This window comes from Filicampus tigris, chromosome 3, assembly GCF_054856515.1.
Source record: "Filicampus tigris isolate MCC_2025a chromosome 3, RoL_Ftig_1.0, whole genome shotgun sequence".
Classification (NCBI taxonomy): domain Eukaryota; kingdom Metazoa; phylum Chordata; class Actinopteri; order Syngnathiformes; family Syngnathidae; genus Filicampus; species Filicampus tigris.
In genome coordinates, this window is record NC_141219.1 from 1003611 (window position 1) to 1029558 (window position 25948).

At 43.4% G+C, this 25948-nt stretch overlaps 3 protein-coding genes across 3 annotated transcripts in view; 1 reads left to right on the forward strand and 2 right to left on the reverse strand.

Moving 5' to 3' along the window:
* Positions 1-5602, forward strand: part of trpm7 (transient receptor potential cation channel, subfamily M, member 7) — a 47100-nt gene extending 41498 nt beyond the window's left edge. Inside the window, 5 exon segments of the mRNA XM_086024914.1 lie at positions 3-2971; positions 3154-3254; positions 3531-3607; positions 3755-3799; positions 5158-5602. Of these exon segments, the coding sequence (XP_085881040.1) occupies positions 3-64 (62 nt within the window). The 3' untranslated portion in view covers positions 65-2971; positions 3154-3254; positions 3531-3607; positions 3755-3799; positions 5158-5602.
* Positions 5603-6474: 872 nt separating this feature from the next.
* Positions 6475-12007, reverse strand: bcl2l10 (BCL2 like 10). Its single transcript, XM_086024921.1, has 3 exons — positions 11872-12007; positions 8951-9496; positions 6475-7158 (listed from the first exon to the last, which is right to left on the reverse strand). Exons 2-3 carry the CDS (start codon positions 9491-9493, stop codon positions 7030-7032), a joined length of 672 nt encoding a protein of 223 aa, XP_085881047.1. The 5' UTR covers positions 9494-9496; positions 11872-12007; the 3' UTR covers positions 6475-7029.
* Positions 12008-14738: 2731 nt separating this feature from the next.
* Positions 14739-25489, reverse strand: gnb5b (guanine nucleotide binding protein (G protein), beta 5b). Its single transcript, XM_086024920.1, has 13 exons — positions 25330-25489; positions 23903-24054; positions 23143-23254; positions 22125-22261; positions 21075-21116; positions 19615-19691; positions 18664-18796; positions 17303-17446; positions 17122-17213; positions 16110-16158; positions 15597-15693; positions 15328-15494; positions 14739-15169 (listed from the first exon to the last, which is right to left on the reverse strand). Exons 2-13 carry the CDS (start codon positions 24026-24028, stop codon positions 15158-15160), a joined length of 1188 nt encoding a protein of 395 aa, XP_085881046.1. The 5' UTR covers positions 24029-24054; positions 25330-25489; the 3' UTR covers positions 14739-15157.
* Between the last annotated feature and the right edge of the window lie 459 nt (positions 25490-25948).

Sequence of the window (25948 nt, forward strand, 5' to 3'; positions counted from 1 at the left end):
AGGCGTCTACCCGGGGGGCGGAGCCAAGGAGCCGTACCAATCAATGAGGCTGTTGACGCTGTGATCAATCAATTCAATCAACTGGAAGAATCCCGCTTGTGTTTCCATGGAAACGGCCAGACGCTGTCACAACATGAAATCATGTTCGCATGCGCATACGCGAGCATACATGGTACAAGAATTATTTATTGATGTTTCTTGATGTTGCCTTCTTTTAACATATATGACAAAAAAAAGAGAAATCAAAGTGCATTGTATACCTGTTACAGCGTCATTGTTATTATTCTAAATGTGCAGACATCTTTGTCCCTGCTTTTTATCTCAGACTTTATGAAACCGTGTACAAAAAAAAAAAAGGGGCCGATTGCAATGCAACTTTTCCATGACATTGTTTGTCATTTTATTCCAAAAAAGTGTGTCCGCCCTCGACAGTTTTTGTTGTTCCTGAGGTACGATTGCCATGTCTTTGTCATCACCTGTCAATACGCGCAGATGGATTAAATCGAGTGTATCTTATAGATACTGTTATCTGCACGAGCTTTGTCATCTTTTATTCAGGGCACACTTTAAGGGTATTACTGTATACATTTTGTACTGAACATCATTTATAACTAATAAAAGTACAAACACGTTGACTGTGTCGCGTCGTTTCAAGAGACATCGTATACTATCTGTTTGATTTATTGATTTATTAATTGTGTGTCTTTTGTTGTGGTGCCATCATTCTTGCCCAGGCCTGTTTCATGGCTTTGTTTTTTGGGGAAAAAATGGTGTTGAACCAGAACTCAAAAGGAATGTCTGACTTTCATAGGTTCACTATAATAACATTTTTATGACTTTTGTCAGGTTCAAGTCATTTCTGTGGACAGTGGTGAGTTTTTTTTCAGTTAAGAGGGATCCATGGATGATGTGTGTAACTGGGACATTTGTATCAGTTGAGGAAAATATTTTGCCACTTGTACTTTCCCAAACGAGGCACATCTGTCCTGCACTTGCCGTTCGACAAATGTCATGGCACACCACCCAAAAATGTTCCAAAATGCTTCACTGGATTCTTCTTCTGTCACTCTATTGTTGCTGGCATAAATTACTGAACAAGGGTGCCTATCTTTTTTCCTTCTCCCGTCCAACTGAGCATTTGTACTTATTTTGTAAAGGGCGACTGTCATGAGGTGTACCTAATGTTGTGGCCAGTGTCTCTTTGCTGGTTGACTGGCGTGAATAGGAAGTGATGAAAGCGCTTTCCGCTTTCTTGGGCCACCTCATTGAAGTTACACCAGAGGTTTTTATTTCTCTTTCTGGCTTGTTTTTTTTAATTGAAGAATGCTGATGTTGCGCTTGCGTCTCATCGACCAATATGCAAAGTTTCGGCAGCAAATTAGGCGCATTCTTCAATTATTTCTATGTACAGTATTTGTATTTATTCATTTTTATATCAAATTATATTTTTATTGATTTTTTGAAATTGAAAATGCAGGTGTTCCCTTTGCAAAAAAAAATGCAGGTGCTTGTTAATCAAAGGTTTAATGTACTGTGATTTGATCTTTTTTAGTGATTAATTTTGTTTTTTGTTACTTATTTTTTACCTTTTTATTGAAAATTGCAGATTTTGACCAGAGTAAGACAATCATTTAGCGTATTTAATTTTCACATAAATTCATTTTATGTATTATTTTTACTTTGCTGTTTTTTTATGTTACAGTGGTGCCCTTGAAATTCGAGTGACACGACTCAAATTTTTAGAAATACAAGCTGTCCTTTAGACTTTTGTTTTTTTTTGGTTGACTTGCAAGCAAAAATTTGAGATGCGAGGAGTATCGTGGCAGTGAATTTCATACTTACTTGACAAGCAACATCTGTTTGGTAGACAGTGAACAATTCTTCCTAAAAGAGGCTTCAAGTTGATTAATGCCACTCCCTCCCAGTTGAAATGTACGTTCAGACTGAACATAAAATATAGACAATCACAAGTTGTGCAATTAAATCAGCCGCATAACTTTGCCTTCTGCTAGCTTAAGGCCAACACAATGCAAAACGCATTTGTTTCTAGCCTGAGTAGCATCTACTGTACGTAAGCGTTATAAGCGTTGCTTAAGATGGATATTTGAACACAAACAGTGCAGCAACACATGAAGACTAATGTAACAATACTCAGTTTCATTGAGGAAAAAAAATGACTAGCATAACTAAATCTTGATTTAAAATGCAAAATTTTAGAGTGCCAGTTTCCATATTAAAAGCATTGTAACTTTTTGGGGGGTTGCTGGAACCGATTAATTCAATTTCTATGGGGAATGGTTATTCAACGTGTGTTTGGAGTTTTGAGCGTGGTCAAAGAACAAATTAAATGTGTATCTCAAGGCACCACTCTACTTTTTTTTTTTAATACATTTATAATTTTTATATTGTACTTTTCACTTAAAATACTGTTTAGTTTGGGGGAAAATGTCATTCAAATGTATGTATTTAATTATTGTTCAATTATTTCAAGTTTTTTTTTGCGTTAATTTCATTTTTTACTGAAAATGCCGATGTTGAGTTTTAGATGAAGTCAATCAAATGCTTTATATATTGTATGATTAAATTTGTATTCATTTTGAATTTGAAGCGTTGTTACTTTGTAAGGAATAAGTAGCTCGTCCAAATATTTCCGCTTTTGCATTGAATTTGTTTGTATTGACGAACGCCGATGTGCAGAAAGAGGAAGCACAATAGAGTCTCTTTTTGCTGGAGTTGAAAGAAAACAGGTAATAGCAAACTGACTGACATCACAACAACTTTGGCGGACAGGTCGCGCCGCAGTTCCCGCCCACTGGGTGTGTTTCATTTGATCATAATAAAAGCAAGTCCGACGGACGTGACTTTGCGTTTTGATCATCTCTCAGCAAGAACCTGCCTGACTCGCGCTGCTCGTCGACCAGCCCCCCAAAAAAACAAACAGCAAAATGGCGAAAGTTGATATTGAGTACTGGTGAGTTGCACTCCTCTTAAAGTCCAGCAGTGTTTTGTTGTTGTGTGCTGATGGGAAATGTTGTTGTTGTTGTTGTTGTTGTCGTCGTTGTTGTTGTCGATGTCGATGTTGATGTTGATGTTGATGTTGATGTCGATGTTGATGTTGATGTTGATGTTGATGTTGATGTTGATGTGTTCCAGCGGCATGTGAGGGGGGTTCCGCTCCAAGTTTAACGAGCTGGCGGCTGCGATTAAGAAGGCGTTGCCGGCCATCGAAGTCAGCGGAAGAGTTGGCAGGCGATGTGCGCGTCTGCATTTTTTTTTCTCATTCTCTCCTTAAATTAAATCGAGTATTATATTTCTTCACTGATTGATTTATTGATGTTAAATATGCCGTATTTAAAGAGATGAAGTAAAAAATGATCTGAGACAAAAATCCAGCGTTGTCAAGTTTCAGTAAATCTTCATTAACACAGCTTCTAACGGGTCTTAGAAGCCTAAAGCATCGACTGATCAACAAAAAGCCCGTGGATATAACCATGATGATGTTAATGAATAATAATCCACTTTGCCCTCAGCGAGTTTCGAGGTGACGATGAATGGAAAATCGATCTTCTCCAAGTTGGCAACTGGAGGCTTCCCGAAGGAGGATGAGGTGAGTAACATTCACACACTCACAAGTCTTAAGTAATTATTCATTTCCATTCATATATTACTTGTATGTGTGTGTGCGCGCGCGCGCTCACGTTTTTGAATGTGTCTGTGCGCGCGAATGTGTGCGTGCGTGCGTGCGTGCCTATAGATCATTGCCAGGGTGAAGGCCGAGATGTAAGTGGAAAATGAGATGGTGAGTGGCAGCACAAAGCAAAAACTTCCCAATATCATTCATTGCCATGACACACCATGTGCAGAAAGTAATGCAGCTATTGTCCAATGTCTCTCAATTAGTCTGAAAATGATCATTTATAGACTACAAATAGAATATTGTGATTCCTCACTCGTGGCTTTTGCAAAAACCTTGCCATCTTGGTAGAACAGCTGTAAACAGGTCCATCCACTTACATTGGCAAGCAGCCTCTGCCTGCTTCTTTTTGTCTCGTATCGGGAGCCGGCTGACTTTTTTGCCCACAGATCGAGCGCAATCATGATTCATCTGTCTTTCGGTGTCCATTTTTTCCCAGGCGCGTATGTGACGTACCAAGCACATTCTCAAAGCCGTTTGGCTTGGATGGAGTTGGACAAATTGGCAAACTCGATTGACTTGAGATGTCCTCGCATCGCATCGCGAAGACGTCTCAAGTCACGTTTGGCACGACCGCAGTATAGCTCGTATCCTCGTTTAGACAGCGTTTTGTGCGTCTGTCATCAACGGAGCTATTTCCGAGCAAGTTCGAACAAACAAACAAACGAACGAACAAACAACACGCCTGCCTATTGGTTGCATCTGCTGAATGTGAGTGGCCGGAAGTTCACATAACTTACACTGAGTGATGAAAGCTATTTGGAGTTCAAGAGGTGTCAAAATTAAATAAATAACACACCTACTGTTTCCAGGTCTTTTTTTTTTTTTTGACTGAAGCAAAATGGTTTTCAGACTTTTGACCAGTCAAAAGAAAAACTACACGAACGCGACTACTTGGTGTTTGGGTGGTCGAGGGCGCCGAGGCGGAGCTTTTGTGCCTGCCGGCGCAAAGGTTTCACGACAAGGCGAAGAATAGATTCGATTGCGGGCTCACGTTGGGGCAAAATAGAACGAGCCCAGGGTGAGTGCGGTTGTATTTGCCCTAATGTCATATTTTGTGGCTCACGTCAACGACGTCCATTGGATGGAGCGCGTAACTGCAAACTATCGACCAATTTCGAGACACCTGATCGGATCGGTATCAAGATGCCACAAGATGGCAGCAAAGCTCAGCTCACTTCAGCACGCTTCCTTGGCAGTCGGGTGCCACAGGACGGCGACATTTCTATTCGACAGTGCTGTGGGAAGGCCATTTGCCAGTAACTTAAGGTCACCGTTTCAATATACAGTATAGCGCTACTTTGACTTACGCGTTTAATTCGTTCTCTGAACAAGCTTGTAACACAACTCACTACAAAGCAATTCACCCCATAGAAATAACTGAAATGGCATTGTTTCCATTCCAAAACAATTGTCATTTGAATTGTACTTCTTCACACCATATCTGACTTTTGTGGCCACAGAGGAGAAGAGCAGAGCACGATGGCAAAGCTTCCGAGGTGCCCGACGCCCAGCGTCCTTCTTTTTATGACTGCGCACGCTGAAACGGCAAAAAGAGCGCGACGCACGATGCCTCAGAAGGCCGTCGGCCCATCTGGAGTCTGCGGGAGCTGCTCCCATCGTGGCCGTCTGCGTTACGCTTAAGCTAATCAGCAATCGGGGACGCGATGCAAGGACCTTGCTCTAATTGGAAACGGTAACAACAAAGTGCTTTTTTTGCTTTCAGATCAAAACTTGGTCATGATGATTGTAGCTCAAATCAGGACAAATCAATAGCTAAGGGTAGGCAAAGGCATCGGGCACAAAACGTGACCACCTTTTCGGCCATTTTGGCCGAAACCACATCACGTTTGGAATGTGTGATTCGACACCGATTCAAATAAACTGCAGCTTTTCTGCTACATATAATCAAGTCTGTTGATTTCATTTCATGGTAACATTTCAACATTTCGTCCACAGTTAGGATCCTTCACGTGGGTTAAAATGGAATTCTAACACCTCATTGGGCTACATGTTTTCATCCCACAAAATGTTGGTGTGAAATATAAAATAGTGTGCAAGCGGTTTACATTTCTGCATCACACTTCTGAGCAGTTTGAAACCATTTTGTGACATCATCATTGCTGCTCAGGTTCAATTTGGAAGTGCGGTACCATAAGCTAAATTGCGTGCCCAAAAAAATATGCTTGTTTGTTTGAGGCCGTTAGCTTAGCTATAGAAGCTACAGCCGGGAAGTATGGTGGCCGCTGGGGGGTAAAAGGCCAAGTGCTTACTAAAAAATAAAATAAAATTTAAAAAAGTACACTAACCCAAGCGGGTTATAGTTGTGATTATGACAGGCACTATTGGCGCTAGTTTTTGAAAGTGACATCGTGATGCGGTCCACATGTAAATGAATTTTCATTCGTTTTAAAGCCTTTCATTGTCAACCAATCTATTAATCTCACAATAAAACAGTTGTGATTTTGTGTTAAAAATCTAACATATTGTCTCTGTCCTGTGAGAACCTTTCCCATTTTTTTCCCCACATTTTTCCCCTTTTTTTGACGTGAATAGTGTTTCTGCATTAGACTTGGCATTGTGAACATTTTTGAAAATTCCCAAATTGGACAGACAGACGTTTTTTTTTTTTTTTACTGGACAGCGACGGTATGCTGAATATAAATGGTAAAATCAGACTTGAGACGAGCTAAACATTCTTATTGTCATTGGTCGAGCCAGTGAATCTGATTCACGTCGCCGCCGGTGCGTCACATTTCTGACAGCAGAGATGCAAACACTGTAGGTTGACTTTTTATTACAAAAATGGTGACAAATAAATACAACCAAAAATCAATGTAAAAATAGGTTGTTGGGGGCTTCTTCTGAAATGTCATTGGTCCCTGGCATTAAGAGAAGAAAAAAAAAAAAAAACATCTTCAAAAAACATGAACATTTCACAAACAAATAGCACAATCGTCAAATGGCTCTGCCAGCCCTGCTGACCAGGCCTGACACAGACGCGCAGGCATCCCGACACAAACCAGCCAAAAGAACGCAAATCGGTCTAGAAAAAGGGTTTCGTTCCATATAAATATAATATATTACTTTACACGTTGTAGCAGAGACAAGGCAGTCTTGACTGACCAAAGTGTTTACGGTCACCGGCTCCAACGTGGCTCAAGAAGGCATCACTTGTACAATCGTGCGGAGCAACACATCAACGCCTCTGTGTGTGTGTGCGTGTCAGTATGTTGAAACATTCGGCTGCCTGATTGCACGGCGTTGAAGTTCAGAGGAGATGACATAAAAGCAAAAAAGTTGTTGCGACGACAGCGAGCAGGCTGTAAACGAGTTTAGCGGGCCAGCAGGAAGGTGAGTCCGGCCAGGCCCACGCCAGCCGCGGCCAACAGCGCCGTCTTCATCGACGCGTCCTGACTCAACTGCCGGCGGCCGCCGCCGCCGCACGACTTGCAGAAACCCTCCTGCAGCAACAACAACAACAAGAAACAAGCACATTAACGCTCGTCGCCTTCAGGTCATGCGCAAGGTCACCACCAGGGGGTGCAAATAAGGCAGACCCAAGTCGACATTCACAAGCAGTCGATTCTTCTACACAAATATACACTATATAGAAAATCGAACTTTTCTGTTACAAGATTGGTAATAAATCCGTCACAATATTACCCCAAACAATATGATATACAGTTACAATACAAGAAAAAATAACTTCATAAGTACTTGTGGAAAAAAATACAAAAATATTTACTGGTAAAGTAAATATTACAATAATTTTTTTAAGGCCTAAAGTTTACATGTTACAAAAAAGGAGACTCAATTGGCAATATTACAAAAGTACAATTATATTTACAAGGTCAGTTTGGAAATATTACAAAGAAAATGGTGAAATGGCGTAATATCGCCTCCTTTTTGTTAAGAGGAATCAAGCTGTAAGAGTTCATGAAATAAAACATAAATGTGAATGAAGTTTTAACATTAAAAGACAAAATGCACAACTGTAACAAGACCCAAAGTCAAAAACAAGAATAGAATCCATTATTTTATGAGGATAATGTTGTAAAATTAGAAGAATAAAGTTGTAGCACTAGTAACAAGAAACAATTCATAATTTCACACTAATAAATCCAGACTATTGACCCCCCCCCACACACAAAATAAAAATAGGTGCTTTGCTTTCGAGTGTCACAAGACTCAACTAAGTGGCTGTGCTCAATAAAGCACCAAAGCATTCAAGTCAGCGTGCAGGTCCGAACAAGACAAAGAGCACGTCCACCTGTCGTGGTGGTGGTGGTGTGCACAGCTGCTGCTTTGTCTCGCAACGACAACAACACAACTTTGGCGCACGCACACAACTTCAAGTCCGTGGGGCTGAGTTGCCTTTGTGGCAGTTGAAGGCAGCTGCCAGCTCAACACAGGAGGGGCCTCGTGTGTGTGCGTGTGTGTGTGCGTGCGCGTTCCCATTCACAAAGCAGACAGCCTAGCGTGGCCATAAAAGCCTTTTTATGAGGCGTCTCGGTTCAAATATAGAACATTTTCCAGTAGCCAAACAAAAACGGATGTGTGCGCGCGTGTCAACAAGCAGTGCGTCTGTCCAAACATGAAGCCCGACACCCACGCTAAACTGTTAGCGTCATGGCGTCCGCGCGACTTTCACTTCGAGTCACACTGGGACTTTTTCACACCCGCCACCGACGACCGTGAGCTGAGCGAGGAGGCGTTCGTTGGCCTACCTCACAATTTCTACGTAAGAGCACGGCAGCAACGCCGACTGAAAAAAGTGGAAGGGTTTTTCTCTTTTGTGTTTTGTTTTGCGCTGAACTAATGCAGGGGCAGGCCCAAAACGGAGCTTCCAAAATGAGTCAAGAGGTCACGAGGCATCCAGAGAAAGTCCAGAAAACTTTAGCTTTTGGGAACCGGGAGCAGGAACCGAGCACAAGACGCTGTTGTCAACTTTGCCAGCGATGGTCGCCTGACACGTCGTCCCGTTTAACAGCAGGCGCAGCCACATGGCGGCAAAGCACTATATGAAGCTCCTCAACTCACTTCAACATACTTCCGGAAGAGCGGCACATTTTTTTGGGAGACGGCATGTTGGCCTGAAGACAAAACAGCAAAAGCTAACCCTACTAATGGCTTGATCCACAAGGAGTAAATGGCAAGTAGGATCCGCTAAATCGCCTTTCTGGTGGATGGATTTTTCCTACGTCAAAAGTGTGATTTGACAGCACAAAGGTCGCAGACGGCGCCAGCACGTACCCAGCCGTGGTTCTCCAGCATCCAGGCCTTCTTTTCCTCGCCCAGGAAGTCAGCGATGCTCTCTGCCAGCTTCCTGCACGTTTGCGGCCACTCGGCGAGGTCCGGCCTCAACCTGGCGCCGGCGCCGGCGCCGGCGCCGCCGCCCTCCTCCTCCTCCTCCTCCTCCTCCTCCTCCTCCTCCTCCTCCTCCTCCTCCTCTCGCTCGCTGAGCTCCCGCAGCATCCTGGCCAGCACCCCGGTGAAGGCGAAGAGGGACACCACCCTCCCCCAGTTCAAGAGTCCGTCGCTCACCATCTCCCGCATGACGCCCCGGAGGCCGGAGCTCAGGTCGGGCCCGCACTGGCCGACGAAGGTCTGCGCCAGGCTGCGCAAGGACGCCTCGTTGAGCGACTCGGCGTGGCGGCCCGCGCGCCTCATGGCGGCCGCCGCCTCGCTGGGAGGGGGAGGGGCCCCGCCGGGCTCCGCCGCGCGGCACAGGCCAATGTAGTCCTCGGCGAGGGCCAGGCTCTCTTTCCACAGCCCGCACGACGACGACGACGACATGTTCTGCAAACGCACACGCAGCAACGCACTTGATTTGCACTAGTTCCAAGCAGCTACGGAGGCGATTGCGAACATTCCTTGGGGGGTCAATTACTTGCTATTAGCTAACAGCAGAGGCTTACTATACGTCAAATTACCAGAGTAGCAACTTGAGGTGGAACAAGGTCAGCATTTCAGCATTACATTGATATTACACTTATGTTGTCAACAGCAGTGACAGTGCTGCAGTGCTGTAGTGAAATGCGAGGAACAGCATTGGATAAAAAATAAAACTAGACTAACAGTAGTGGGGAACGTTGAGTACTGCACGCGATTACGGTAGTGGGGAATGTTGGGTATTGCACGATATGAGCTCAGGCGCACGACTGCACAATTGCACTAATGTCCGCCAGTTTGTAGAGACTACGCAATGTTCTTGTTAAAGAGTCTGACAGCAGACACCGTATGCTAAGACTTTGTTTCTGTTATAACAGCTTGTCCGCAACAAGATGACAAAAGTTGAGTGGTTAGAGCAGAGGACCGCGACATGGATGACCAGGGTTCCATTCCGGCCTGGCAAAGCTTTCAGCTGAACTTATTCTTCGTCTCGTATTTTCACATTTAATATTGTTCGATATAGTCAATTATGATTACACGTTGTCGACATCTAAAAGTGAGTTGGTGCATTTTCACCATTCTTGTAAAAATGTGTTGCCAAATTGTTTTACATTTTCAGCATTGTTCATAAACTGCAAATTATATATACATAAATCTCATCTCCTGTGTGCTTAGTCGACATTCCGATTGCAATTGATAAGTCCAGAAACAAATTTATTGTGATGTGTGATTGTCTGTGGACCCCCTGAAATAGCCTTGGCCACCCCAATAAAATAGATTAAAGTCTAGCTCCGCCACTGCGACCTACCCGTGCATCGCCACCGTTGGAAGGGAACTATGCTACTCCATCGCAAAGCGAGAACCTCCTGGAGTGTGAGCCTCATCACAGCCTCGAGAACAAACCAATTAAACGCAATTTAAATAGCTATTTTTGAAACACATTTTCAGCGGAGGAAAAAAGTGTACATATAATGTACAGATAAAGTGGTACCTCTACTTACGAAAGTCTCTTCATAGGAAATTTTCAAGTTACGAAACGCCGCTTCAGGAAAATATTGCCTCTTGTTACGAAAGAAATTTCAGTATACGAATGGTCAAAATACAGTATGGGCTGCTACTTGCAGATCCAGAGTTTCCTGAACGCAACATACTCATAGCTGCTCTGCCATTGGCTAGCCTAGCATCTTCCTGGCATCCCATTGGCTAAGAGGGACCTCTACCGTACGTGTCTGTGTGTGCAAATAGACAGGTATATAGATAGATATGTGATAGAGATGTCTAAACAGCGACCTGGTCATTCGCCCCTCGGGCCATGAGGTGTTCCGATAGTTTTACGTGAATTAGAAACGAGGAAAAGAAAAAAAAAAAAAAAAAAGGAGAAAATCTTTTTATTGTCCATGCAAACAAAGCAAGAGATACCGTAATAGAAAAGTATGAAAAAGGGATGCGTTTGGTTGATCTCGCCAAAGAATATGACCGTAACGTATCGACTGTCGCCACGTTATCAAATCAGTTCTTTACAAAGCGCTAGGCAAAAAGCACTTCTGAGAGAGAACATGAACCAAAGAGGGCAAAAAGCGATGAGGAAAGCAATTGAGAGGTAAACGACCATCATTTTTATTCTTGACTCTATTCTATGTTGTTGGGTTTTTTTTTTTACATCATGCACAACTCTCAATTATTGTACAATAATCTCATTGTAACATGTATTTGTTACACGTTTTGATGCATTTTTATGCTTTATCAAACATTTATGTCTGAATATTGGGGGGCTTGGAACGGATTTGGGCATTTACACGGAAACCGCGTCTGTACTTACAAAGAAATTTCTTCCAGAACTAGAATTAATTTCTTAAGAAGATGTACCACTGTACGTCAAGCGTCTCTGGAACGGCACATGACAAGCGGCTTTGGAAAACTGAAGCCGGCTCATAAATGGGATCGAAATCCGACTCGTTTCACCGCGCCACTTCCGTGACAAACTTAACCTAGTAAAACACAAGCCACAGCCTAGTTTCCGCGGTTAAAATGAGGTTTGTGCCGGTCAATTTGAGGGATTTGCTCGCCGGCTAGCCAGGAGGCTAACTGGCCGCGGATGTGTTACCAGAGCAATGGAGGACACAAAGGAGCCAATTCACTACGCCGGCTCTTGTAAACTCCGCCAAGCCGAGGCGCCTCCGTACATTGACGTCGCATTCATGTCGCAAAACACACAAAATACTATCATAGATAAAGCGACATAGAAAGGGAAATACATACACTAAAAAAATGAAAGCACTTACCCTCCCAGCGATAATAAGACGGACGGCTCTACTGTGTGCAGCGCAAAAAGACCGGCGGCGGCGGCGGCGGCGGCGGCTGCGGCGGAAGGAGACGTTGGAGGCGGGCGACGTTTCGGTCCAAACTGACCCGTCTATGTATAACTCCGCCCGCCTGCGCAAATTATGCTGCTTATTGGGGAAACGGAATTCAAAGAAGTTCCTTTGTGACGTCAGTGCTTTCTTTTTTCGCCTAAACCATATCGAAAACTTCAAACGCATGATCGTTTAAAAATAAAACACTGAAAATGAAGTGAAAACAACACAATTTTGCTTGCTAATGTGATTTTGAAGCAGATAAATGTTTCCTCATCTCACAACATAAAACAATCAGAATAACAAGTCAGCAAACATAAACATATATACATAAACAATGATTAAATAATTTTAGGAGATGATGTTTTATTCATCCTATAGTATGAGGACAGCAGGATCATAGATGTCGTTGATGATGGTTAATTGATCTAATCTCACAATTTTACCAAAACTACACATTTTTAATCCCTCACACTGTGTGAAGAACCTTGGCGTCATTTTTGACTCTGAGCTCAGTTTTATTCCTCATATTAAAAATGTAACCAAGATTGGTTTTTATCACCTTAAGAATATCGCCAGAGTCCGCCCGTTTCTCTCTCAGGCTAACACGGAAGTGCTGATGCATGCCTTTATTTCCTGTCGTTTAGATTACTGTAATGCCCTGCTCTCTGGCCTCCCGAAAAAGAGCATTTCACCACTGCAACTACTGCAGAATTCAGCCGCTCGGGTGCTGACGAGAACCAGAGGGCGGGAGCACATTACGCCAGTTTTGAAATTGCTGCATTGGCTCCCTGTGTGTTTCAGGATCGATTTTAAAGTACTTTTATTAGTTTATAAATGTGTTAATGGTCTTGGGCCATCTTATTTATCTGATTTGCTTTTATCATATCAGCCCTCGCGGATCCTGAGGTCCTCTGGCGCCGGCCTTTTATTTATTCCAAGGGTGAGGACCAAAATGCATGGCGAGGCTGCATTCAGCCATTTTGGTCCTCACCTTTGGAATAGCCTGCCAGAGGATGTCAGGTCTGCAGAGACTGTTGATATTTTTAAGAGGAAGCTCAAGACACACCTTTTTAGTTTGGCTTTCAACAACTTTTAAATAATTTATCTTTTCTTTTGATTGAAGATAATTCTATGTTTTGCTTTGAATGTTTTAAAGCACTTTGAGTTGCATTTTTATGTATGAAAAGTGCTATATAAATAAAATGTGATTGATTGATTGATTGAATTTATCACGTCGTGCATGACGTCAGCCACGTTAGCTACAAACTGAGATTGGAATGTAAACAAGCAACTGCAGTTTTCAAATACCCTTGGCGAGTAACACACATACAGAAAGAATGGTCAAATCTGTCCCATTTAGTCCTCTCTCGCTTCACTTTACTTAATTGCCGGCTCTCATCACTCTTCGTTTGAAAACAGTCCAACAAATCGAATACAAAAAGGGGGAAAAGTACAAATTAGGATGAAGTTTGCAGAGCTGTTGTAACCAGCTGCATGACAACTCTTTGAACCTCAACGCCTTAAAACAACAACTCAAACTTTGTAATATATTTTTCAACTACCTACATTCGCATGAAACAAGGTTCAACTTAAATCAAAGGCTAAGTGAAATTATTGGAATTACATTACATTATATTACATATTTTTAAAATATAGATTTTATTCATTTATATTATTGTAAAACATGAAATGTTTAAAGTGTGTGTATGCGTGTGTTAAACAAATTGGAATTTTGACTACTTTCTTAACAGGCATTTTGGAACACAGGGGTTTCACTCTTATGCAATCGGAGGACTTTATCTTATAAGGTGATTAACTCAATAGTTAACCAGGTTGTCTGTAGATTAATGAGGTGATCAACTATTTGCTCTCCCATAATCATTGTCATGGAGTTGCGGGAGATCAATTGATGTCAGAATCAGATAATCATGTACAGTGTGTGTTGTTAATTTATGTAGAGTATTATACATCTTAAATTATACATGCGAATTTGGTAAAAGGGATGATTAGGAAAAGCATTATAGCCTAAAGTAGATCTCTTTCTGTGGGTCGCAGGGCCGAGCTTTCCAAATTCATCGACAATGACGCTGTACACAACGTGATCTGCTTGAGTGATCATCAGCATGAGGAAGTGGGAAAGGACAGCACAATGTTTGTCCAAAAGTCAAATAAGTGAAGGCAAACAGTCAGGTAGTTTAATGCATCCGCTGTTCTTTTATTTTGCCTTCCCACTCTGTAATTCGCTGTCCCTAACACCAGGTACTTTCCCACCTAATCATTTTACATGCAGAGGAAATCATGAGTCAGCGATCGCTTTAGTCAGTTCTGTGTTTCTTTTGAAATATTCGAAAAACAGCCCATCAATATTCTCAAGACCTTTGAACCTGTTCTGTAACAAACTCAAGACGTGTCACTGACAAAAGGATCAATATTGGCTCATGTGGCCCTTGACTCAAACAACTTTTTAAAATCATGCATTCTTCCTCATCAGGCAGCTCAGTGCTTAGCACATCTGCCATTTTGCATGTTCCTTCAAAAGTGTATGCGCAGTGGATATGAAAAGTGTCGATATGTATGTTACATATATTTCACTATAACTATGTGGGACGCAAGCTGCACGGGGCCCAATTAAAGAATGCTGCGTTTACACTCGTGCAGGCGCATAGAACATCTAAGTGTAAAAAACATTTTGCGGTTGACTTCCCCTTTAAAAGACGATACCATTTTTATTCTTCCTGCTCCCAAATACCGTTTGTGAGTGTATACTGTGAGTCATGAATTAAATTGCACACTTTTCAATACCACCCAATGGTGATGCAATTGTTTAATGCCGATTGGAGGTTTACAGTTCACTCAAAGGAGATATTTGGTGGATAAAGTACATGTAAGAAAACGCTTGAATTAGAGTCAATCCAATTCGCGACCAACTGCTGTCCTTCTTTCATACTCTCATGAGACAGTTTCACAGTCAAAGCAACCTGTGTTTGAAATGAGTCACCTTCAACCTTATTATTCTCTCAGTGACATCACCCAGCTATTAGGAGACCAATACACCACTTATTGTTTAAAAAAAAAAAAAAAAACTACATTTGATATTACTTTACAGTGTCTTTCAGATTATAATCTCATGTAAGGTTTTTATTTGTTGGCCTCTTGTCGGTTGAAGGATGTTTAAGCACTACTGCTGATTCCAGGTGCTCACACGTAGAGTCTAGGCCCAAATCTGCATTCGAGAAAAGTGAAGATGAACAATGTTAACATTTCAGCCTCGCCCACACAAACGCCCCCTCCCGCCCCAAAAAAATAAAAAGTTGCACATCTGGTGGAAGGAAATGTGTCTGAAGTTACAGGGGGAGGAGAAAAAAAAAAAAGATTCCTTACCCGCAAGGTGGTGTCCCAAGAGGCGGAGCAAAGCGCCGTGCCGTCCGGTGACAATCGGATTCGGCTGACGCGGTTCTCGTGACCATACATTGTGGAAATGCGATTTCCCTTCAGGACGTCCCACACGTTGATGGTGTAGTCGTTGTAGCCGGCGAAGAGCAGGCGACCTGACAGCACGAAAGGGGAAGTGGGACTGAGACTACAATACTGACAAAGTGCTTTGGAAAGTAAACGTTTTTTTTTTTTTTTTTTTTTTGGTGAAGATTTACCACTGAGGGAAAAGTCCACAGTGGACGCCCCAAAGATGATGCTGTCCTTCTGGTAGACGGCCACTTCACGGTCAGCACGTAAATCGTAGAAGCGACACTGAAACAAGCACGACATCATGCTTTGAAAACAAACAGATTTTTAAATTTTGTTTTAAATTGACTTTTTGATGGCTTTCAGACAAACAGCGGATATCAAAAATGCTACACAGCCCTGTTCAAATGTGATGTTTTAGTGATATGAAAAGGAATCATTTACAGGATTTGGGTCACATGAAGGGTAAGAAAAGTTTTGAAATGATCTTTGTGACAAGTAGCTGGCGTTTTAACAGGAGTGTCGCCTTTTTTGTATCCAACGTAGAGCAATAAGCGACGTGATCTAATATGGTGACAGATGAATTGAGGAATGAAGCCGTTTCACTTTCCTTCTTGCTCACGGCAACGATGAGGACTTTCCCCAAACAAAAGCAAGGTTTCACACACATCATATTGCACAAGAGCGATGATGTGTCTTACCGTGGCGTCGTCGGAGGCGGATGCAAACGCATCTCCGCTGGGGTAGTACCTGAACACATGAAAGGAGGCGGGGGGTGATGCAGTGCAGACGCGATATGAAACCAACCTCAAACCAAAAAAACGGCACTACTCTCTTTTTTACTGTACGTTTTCTTGAAATTCAAATGCATCTCCTGGCAATTTTTTAAAAAAATTGCCCACAAAGAAGAAAGATAACTTTTGTGACTTCAACAGCATTTTTCAAATACACCAACTTAGACGCCAAAATTACTCGGATTTGTTTTCCTGTTCACGTTTGCCAAGCCATTGTTGCTGAGCAGAATTCAGATGGCCATTAAAACATTTCACATTCAACTTAGCTCAAGTGAACACAACATAGCAGAAGAAACTAGGGATGGACCGATTATCGTCCGGGCCGATTATCGGCTCCGATATTCAGTGCTTTGACGAATATCGGCATTGGCCTTTTTAAAAAAAAAATCGAATGGCAGATAATAAATCAATTCAAACTATTAACTTCAAGGAACTATTTACATTTTCAGTGAACTTTATAAGAGATTCTAATGACACTGGCAACACTTTGTTTTTGTGTGAAATCAAAACAACAATAAGTGAAATTTAAACATTTCTGTCATTTTATTTTAAACTTTAGAGGACTATATGGAGCTATTGTTTAAATTTTCATTTAGTTTTGTTAGAATTTTACTACAAAGATATACAGTATATTGGCAAGCATTAATAAAAAAAAACATTACGCAAATCAGAAAAAATTTAATAAACCTAAAGACTTTTCAACCAAGAGTTTCTTTTTTTTTTTTTTTTTAAACATTTTGACGCTAATATTTTCCTTTTTTTGTCTGAAATTGAATATCAGCTCCAAATATCGGCTTCCTTGACGACTAATAATCTGTATCGGCCCTGAAAAAAAACATATGGGTCTATGTCTAGAAGAAAGTGGCGCTGATAAGAGGATTGCGTCACGCGTTTGATGTCGTGCGCGCGTTACACTCACTTGACGCAGTTGATGTCCGACTGGTGGTTCTCAAAGGACTGGATGTTCTGACCAGAGCGCATGTCCCACACGTTGGCCTTCTTATCACAGCCCTGATAAGACGCAACGCACACCATGACGCTTGCTAGCGTCACGTACAAATGATACACGCGTCCAAAGTAACGGCCGCTGCGTCTCTTACGCCGGTGACAAAAGTGTTGCCGGTCTCCGAGGGGGCGAGGTCCAGCGACAAGACGTCCGCCGTGTGGCCGTGGAAGCTCTGCAGCAGCTGGCCACTCTCCACGTCCCACAGTGCGCACGTGCCATCGCCGCTGCTAGTGAGCAGCTACAAAACACACACACACAAATCATTTCATTTCATTCGTTGGAATTCATTGCTCCTGCCAATGGCAGAGAGCGCATCGATCAATTCACACTCAGTCGGGCTCCAGTCAAATAGGCACCAGTGCCTTCCACCAAGAGCAAAATCTGGGAGTAATTGACACCCACATCCAAAGGTTCATCATTGCCATGAGATGCCACAAGATGGCGGCAAACTCTGGCTTGCCCAAATCTAGCTGCTCCTCTCACTTCAACATAGCACCAAGATGCCATGAGACGGTTCCAAAGTAATACTTTTTTTTTTTTTTTTTAGACATAGCTTTGGCCTGGTCACAAAAACAGCAAACAGGTGAGTTTTTCAGCAGATCACGGAGGATCGGAGATTAGAACCCGAATGCCCTCGGAAACCGCGAGGCAGACCTGCAGCACTGCGCTTCCCTATTTGACTCGATTGCAGCGTCAATCTTGGATATTTGTACTTTTAAAAGTCCGTTTTGCACTCATGCCAAAGAGACAAGATAAGCCGCTTGCGTGATGAAGAACAGACGACGGGCACTTAAGAGACGGACGGGCGCGCGCCTCCATCAGCGGTCCCGGCGGATTAGGGAATTGCCGCCGGACGACCAATCGGGACGCACTTCCTGTGCAAAGCTCCGGTTTCAGCGCAAAGATCAGAAAGCCACAATTAGCGACACGAGACCAGATGGGAGCCGCGCTGATCCGACCTGAGAGCTCCCGCGACAACCGTGCGTGAAAATAAATATGGAAGACGTCACGCATGCAGCGGTAAAAGGAGGCGATTCTTTGTGAGCCCCGAGTGACGCAATTTGCCCGGAGCGCCACTTAGCAGCATAAAGAGCGTCCGTCCTCGTGCGCCTGTGCCCTCGAGTCACAATGTTCCACTCTGTCTTAGATAAAAGCCACTCCACTTCTAAAAATAGTGCCAAGTGAGGACCAATAACCCCCCTTGTCTCCTTTGTCACCCCCTCCTCACACTAAGCTCACTGCTCCCCCCCCCCCCCCCCCCCCCACCATCCTCACCCCCCACAGTCTCCTCTTCATCACTTGTGGTCCATCCGAGCGCGCACGCTAACAACGCCAACGCTTTTGTGTTGAACGAAAATCGCCTCCAAACGAAGCGTCTCGATCGCATCGGCCGGCCGCATCGGCCGGCCGCATCGGCCTTCAAAATGGGCCGCTTCCGTCCAAATGGGCGCTCACCTGCATGTCGGAGTTGGTGAAGGTGCACGCCGACAGGTAGTTGGTGTGCATGGCCACCGTCTTCTTCTTGGTCACCGGGTTGTCGTTGGGCTCCATGGAGAGCGGGAACACGCAGCATTTGTTGTCCAGGCCTCTGCGCCGGCGCACAAACGCAACCGACAACATGACGGCTGAGACGGGACGGCGCTTCGCAATTCAACCGGGAGTCGGGTTGGTTTTACGCAGCTTGCCAAGCCCCACTTGGGGTAGGGTTGCGAGGGTTACAATCAAAGATGAAGGCGCAACGATGGTTAGAAGTTCAAATGAAGGCTTGAATACAGGGTTAGGGTTTCAAAGCAGCGGCCGGCCTTAAAATGACAAACGTTTCAAATTAGGGTTGAGTCTTAAAATGAGGTTATCAAGCAGCACTATGGTTTGAAATTAGGGTTCGAATTCCGGTTTGAAGGTAAGGTTAGAGTTTCTATCATGGCACGCAACAACAAAATTATGGTGAGGATGCAAAAAGAGGGCTTCAAGCCAGGGTTAGAGTGAAGCTTTCAATCGAGAATTAAGTTCTCAAGGCAGGGTTATGGTTTCAAATTGGGGTTGAAAGGGAGAATAAGGATTTCAAACTAGACTTCCAAACCAGGGTATGGATATCAAGATGAGGGGGGGTTAGATTTTCCAATTGGGCTTTCAACAGAGAATTTGGCTTTCAACGTCGGGTTCCAAGGAAAAAGGCCCACGGTTCCAAACCAGGGGGAGGGCTAAGTTTTCAATACACTGTCATGGTACCAAATGAAGGTTTGGAAGGTTTCAAACGATGGTTATGGTTTCAAGATGGAGGCTAGGCTTTGAAGAAAGGCTTTGGATTCTAAATGAGGGATTCGGGTTCAGGCTTCCGAGACGGGCCAAAGCTTTCAGAGCAGTTTCAAGCCAGGGTAAAAAGGAGGTTTCAAGAGGGATACACACCCGCACGCCACCGCGCAACCTGACGGAGCGTACGCACACGCCATCACCCACGTGCACGGCAGGCTCATGGCATGCTCCTGGAAAACACACACCAAAAAGCCGCCATAAACACCATGAGCTTTTTGGGAGGAAGTTGCAGAGGAAAGATGCCAGTGCTGATGGTGATGATGATGATGATGATGACGACGCCGCCTTCACGTGCTTCTTCTCTAATGCACACGTGAGCGTTGAAGGTCGCCACGTGAAGCGAGACCACAGGGTGCCAGCTTAAGCTCTTTTTCCCTGTTCAATTTCTCAAGGCAGACGTAAGACCGGGCATTTGGGGAAACTGCATTTAACGCAACGTTTCGCTGAGCAATGAGCAAGTACGGCCTCGGAAGAGCCCGCCGTCTTTTCATCTCTTGTTGTTGGGCATCCGTTTGCGCTTGAGCGCAATACAAACTTTTCCGCTCATTGACAAGAAAAACGAGAAACGAGGCCGGAGGGAGAGGCCGTCGACAGAACAATCAACATTTGCGACACATCTTCGCCACTTTCGTCATGTGAATCAGACAAACCTATTGAAGGTATTGAGTTCATTGAAGGTATTGATCGTGACCACAAGTGTCATACTTTTAGACGCACTGAAAAAAGTCAATTCAAATAACTAACATTTAAAATAATTGTCTTCTAGTGGCTAGTTAATTAAATAATTATTCAGTACAATTTCAAAATTTTGAACTTAAAAAAACACACACATATATAATTATCTTCCATGTTTGCATACTCTTGGCCATAGAAGAGTGAATTTAAAGCCAAAGGCAACCCAAAAATTTTTTTTTCAAGAATATGTTCTATGCAGGCTCACTAGTTGAAACAAGGCATTCTGATAAATATTGCGTTTGTGGAATAAGAGTTAATCCGCTCGTTTTTAGCCATCTCTGGGGGCGGACATTTTGTCACTTTTGTCGACTGAAAATGACATCGCAACTGCTCAGGGCTCAGGTAACGAGCAATCACGGCTGGCCTGTTTTCTGTAGCCGAGCCGCGATTGGTGGATAACTGAGCAGTTGAGATGTCATATTCAGTCGGCAGAAGTGACAAAAGGGCCGCCCCCGAGATGGCTAAAAACGGGTGCATTTTGCTGCTCAACTCAAATTCCATCCATTATCCAAACCGCTTACCCACAAGCGCAATATTAAATCAGACTTCTCCTGTAAAAATGCGATTTTTTAACCCCCATTTCCTCTTCAAATTCTTGGTGAGCAGGTTTCATCAAATGTTAGTGGAAAAAAAAAAATCCTTTCAAGCGAATATGAATGCACACGGTTCATACACATTCCCAATTAATGTCAAACAAGATCGAGGCACGCACGTTTTCTAAATGAGCTTTTATCGTACTGCAACTAAGTAGAAAGTCGCCTAAAATGGTGCAAGGGTGGCGGGAGAAGAACACTTGTCATTTCTGATCGGTCACTTACCTTGTTGAGCGTGAATGCATCCCACACAATCACTCTCCCATCCTGCGTGACAAAAAGACACAAGCGTCAATGCACAAACACGCCCGTGCCAAGTCGACAGTGCAACCTCGCTTTTCGGACGACTCATTTCTCAACACATTTGGCGTCTAAATTTTGTCACACTTTTGACATTTGATTGCTGTTTTTGTACAAAAAAAAAAAACCCCAACATAATGCGGCAATTGATTTCTTCCTGTACTTGATGGGCGGTTACCCGAAGTGTTTGGCAACCTCAATAAAAAAGGTTCCAAGGGTTCAACAGGTGGCAAGGTGCATTTCACAGTGCAAGCTTATATCAACAACTCAAGGCAATCATCGTCCCGTCTGCTCAGCGACACAGGACAGTTTAGGGCAACATTGGTGTAACGTCCTCTCAGAAATCAGACTTGGAAAATAAAAGCATGCACGATATTAACAGACTTACCACACTTCATTCTTAGCATTTCTTAGCATTCATTTTTCGCCACATTGATTTAGCAGTTGTACTTAACCAAAAATAAACAAGCACTGATAAATCAGCCACCAAGGGGCAAAAGATAGGCTGAAACTGACATGCTTTTATTTTGAAGGTCTGCCTTTTGAGAGGATGCGTGACACCACCAATGTTGCTGAGCAGACAGGGAGGTTCATGGCCTCAAGTTGGTTAAAGCTTGATGGCGACTACACGTTTGCAGTCTGTTGGGACATTTTCACACAATACAAGAGAAAGTTTCGAGTGCCCTGATAAAAGTCAAGAAACACGTCGCAGCAAAGAACAAAAATGGCTCCTCCTCTTCCATTTGTGCCATCACGAGTCTCCCCGTTAAAGCAAAGTGATGTTCATTTATCAACATGTAAAACGATTCTCTTTGAAATGTATTTTTTGGGGGTGTCTGGGATGGATTAATTGCATTTACATGATTTCTTATGGCAAATGAGCTACAAGTCCGACTTTGTGGAAGGGATTCATCACAAAAAGCGACGTCACACTGCGCCTAACGCGTGCGTGCGTGCGTGCGTGCGTTCGTATACCTGCGAGGAGCTGACCATGCGCCGCTTGTCTCTGCACCAGTCCATGCACAAGACTTTGTTGTTGTGACCCTTGAGCAGGCGCCTGGTCTTGATGGAGAGAGACGACAACAGCTCCACCTTCTCTGCCACCTTGCTGACTGCACAGCAACACGACACTCGATCACGTTCAGATGCAATCCGAGTGCGGGCCAAAGCCAAGCGGCCGCCTCGAACCACTTGGCTGACACGGGTCAACGCCTCGTTGAGCTGAATGGACGCTCCGCGTTTTGAAAGCTGCAACTTTTGAGCTGACGTTGAGCGATCCAACTCGGAATCAATTTTCCTTTTGCCCTTCTCTTATTTCCAACATTGGACAGTGGGTAGCAAATATTTCATCTATGCAATTCATAATTGTAATTATGATACTTATTCTCTTCATGATTGAATTAATGCTTAACCTGGCTTGCTATTTCACTTCCTATCCATTAAGCAGAAGTCATCAAGTCTCAAAGGACAGGTGTGTTGCTCAATCAGGTGTGTTGGAGGAGATTGAGATGACCAGGATCGTCATCAGGCTTCTGCAGAGCTTGCCGGTGATCTTCACCAATCCGCATTTAAGTTATAGAAAGTTATTTTAGCTACATGGAAAAACCCAACGAGTCCAGACTATCATATTTGATGGTGAGAAATATTTGGGGCGATTTCTCAAGTGCTCTCTAAAGTAGCTCTAGCGCTACTTAAAAAGAACAATTTGAAAAAAAAGAGCACGCACTATAAAATATGTAAATGATGGGTTATTGCTATATTTGACAGGTATTTGGAAAACAGCTGGACGGATTATTTTCTACATTTTTAAAACGATACTTTTGGGTATAGCCTTGCTTACACTTGACAGCGCCACTAAGCAATTGTTTGGTTACGGTAGCACTGCAAATGTGCAAATGCGTCTTTTGCAATTATAAAGCCAAAACGGCAAACGTTGCGTTGCCAGAGGGTCAAGAAATAATTGGCATGCGTTGAAATGTTTGGCGTGACTTACGCTCGACGTCGTTGAGCTTGTTCCTCTCCTCGTCCAACTTCTTCTTCAAACTGGCACTTTCCCTCTTGAGCGAGGCCAGACTTTCGCCCGCCTGGAGCCCCTGACACGCCATCTTTGCACATCCAAGCACACGGTCAGCACGCAGCAAACATTCAAGAGAGGCCAAAAGGATGCTTGTGTCGTGTATAATTGTGAACACAGCGTCGACGGGGCAGCGTGCGCGCGACACTCTTAACAGCGTGCGCGCGCTTTTCCCGTCTGAAGGCCCCGCCCCCACCTGTGCCACTCACGCGACACGCGGAGCGGAGCGCGCCGTGTGCCCTGTCTAACTAGTATCGCGAACCTACACGATCAGAGTTGGACAAAGTAACCACTCTACACGTCAATAGAAGTGCAGATACTTGTACTCTAGTAAAAGTAGAAGTACCGAGTCAACTGCACATAAAGTGAACAAGTACAGACTCAGAAAACGTTCGCCTAAGACATATTTGAACATTTTCAGAAAACAAGAGAGAAAAAAAAAAAAGCCAATTTTGACATAGTAGCTAAGGAGTGCATGGCGTCGTACCTCATTTTCAAGCCCTCGATGTGGGCTTTTTACAGGCAGGCCATTTTTGGGTCATATACTGTATGTCAACACTACGAAACAAAAATACTGTACATTTCAACACAGAAGTGGCCAACTAATTGAGCGTTACTTTGCAGGCGACCAATCCCAGCGAAGCAGATGTAAGTCGGGGCGTGACTGCATGAGCATTACCTTCTCCACGCAGAAGGAGCAGTAGTTGATGGGCTCCGTCTTGATGTAAATGTTCATGAGGGGCCTGGCCTGTTCGCAGCTCTCGCAAGGGCCAAAGGTCACCGCCACGAATGTCTGGTCGCACATGACTGCGCTTGGGATCGAACAGACGCCTGTGGCGCGCACGCACGCACACCCACGCGCGCGCACACACGCACACACACACGCACGCACGCGCACACACACACACGCACACACACGCACCTGTACATGTAGATAAATAGGCCTAAGTGGTAATCTAGTCAAGCCTGATCCACCTGTAGGAGAGCAACACTGCTATTCTGGGAGCAGCACAGACCCTCAGAATAAAAAACACTTTGCCGAAATAAAAGGAGAAAATAATGCTACCCGCGCCCCCTTTCTCCTGCAAAAAAGGTACATTTTTCATTTTTAAACAATTAGGTCAGGTAACGACCAATCATGGCTCAGCTTTGGAAAGTAGGCGAGCTGTGGCCGTCATGACGAAGAGTCGTAGCATAAGCAAACATTGTTTTTCATGTACGATCTGCTCTTTGGGTCGAGGTGTGATTTGTCAACATAAAATATGAGTGATTCCCAAGATCCTCAAGTAAACGCTGCTTTAAAATGTGACATCTTATTGCCGATTACTCTTACGGTGGACATTTGCAAATCTATTGGAGTGGGATACAGAGCTGTGGGCCACCCCAAAATCATGAAAAATCCCAAACTGTTTGCCTCATCACTTTTAACAGGTGTTAAAAAGAAAACTAAAAACAAAACCGCCCCCCCCCCAAACTAGTACAACCAACTAACTAAATAAATAATACATAATTGGCTGATTGATTGATTGATTTTAGAGTGTTTAATAAAGCCGGACAATGTCAAAGTGGTCCTCGCAACTATCATGTTTGTTTTATACAGTTATTATGGTAGAATTATTATTCATTTGAGCAAAAACTTGTACAATGCAAAATGAATCCATAAAAATGGGAAATACACTATTGAGGTATATTGATAGAAATTACATTGCATTAGCTCTAGTAATAATAAACAGATAAATAAATAGGTGAATAAAAATGTAGTAAGTGCAATTACAGGGGCAAACAAATAAACATTTCTGACATTTGAATAAAAAACAATCACATTGTTTTATGGAACTAAAATGAAATATTTGTAAAAAAAACTACTAAAACATACACATTAAATGCGCTCGCTAGCAACAACCCATGTACGCATGTATTTATTTATGATTTTGTACACAATGGATCATTCTATGCATGAACTCGTTTACTAATTTGACATTTATCGGTGTAACCACAATGCACTGATACACAATTCCAAATGTCCTCTTAACAGATACACAGTAACATGCACGCTGCATAATAGTGGTATATGTATACTAAATAGACAACAGACGGGACTCTTACCTTCGAGAAGATTTTTTTTCCGGGTAAGTGTGTGTACGCCAAGCAGGTATTTACTTGTCCTTGTGGAAGTGAGTTGAGTCTTGGACCGAAGAGGATTGCAACTAAGCTTCTTATGGAAGCGCTAAAGCTTGTGACTCTGCCCTGCCTGGACTGGACACACCTTGAGTGCCGCCATCGGTCGACGTACAAAACGCAGAAGTGGAGAGCAAAAAGAATTCTTGCACACATCGCAACCAATCACTTGACAGCTGCCCTTCAAAGACTCCCAGTGAAAAGGCTCTTGTTGCCCCATGACAAGAAAGGTCGAGTCGCGTATCAATGTTGAGCGTTTATGTGTGTATTTGAAGGTGGTGACTAAATATCAATCCCTGGAAATTTTGAAGACAATTAAAAGCCAACAAGAACTATGCAACAAACTGCTCTGGCCGCTCGGGTTGAATAAGCGTCAAAAGTCAAAACCAACACAGACCTTGGCGTGATATCAAGATAAAATTGTTTTGTAAAAGAAAGACAAATTACTCTCAATTGCAGTACATGCAATCATTTCAACTTCAACATGAATTTTGATGACCACACTGTGAAAAAACAACGGCTAAAACAGTCAGTTCAGTTGCTTCAA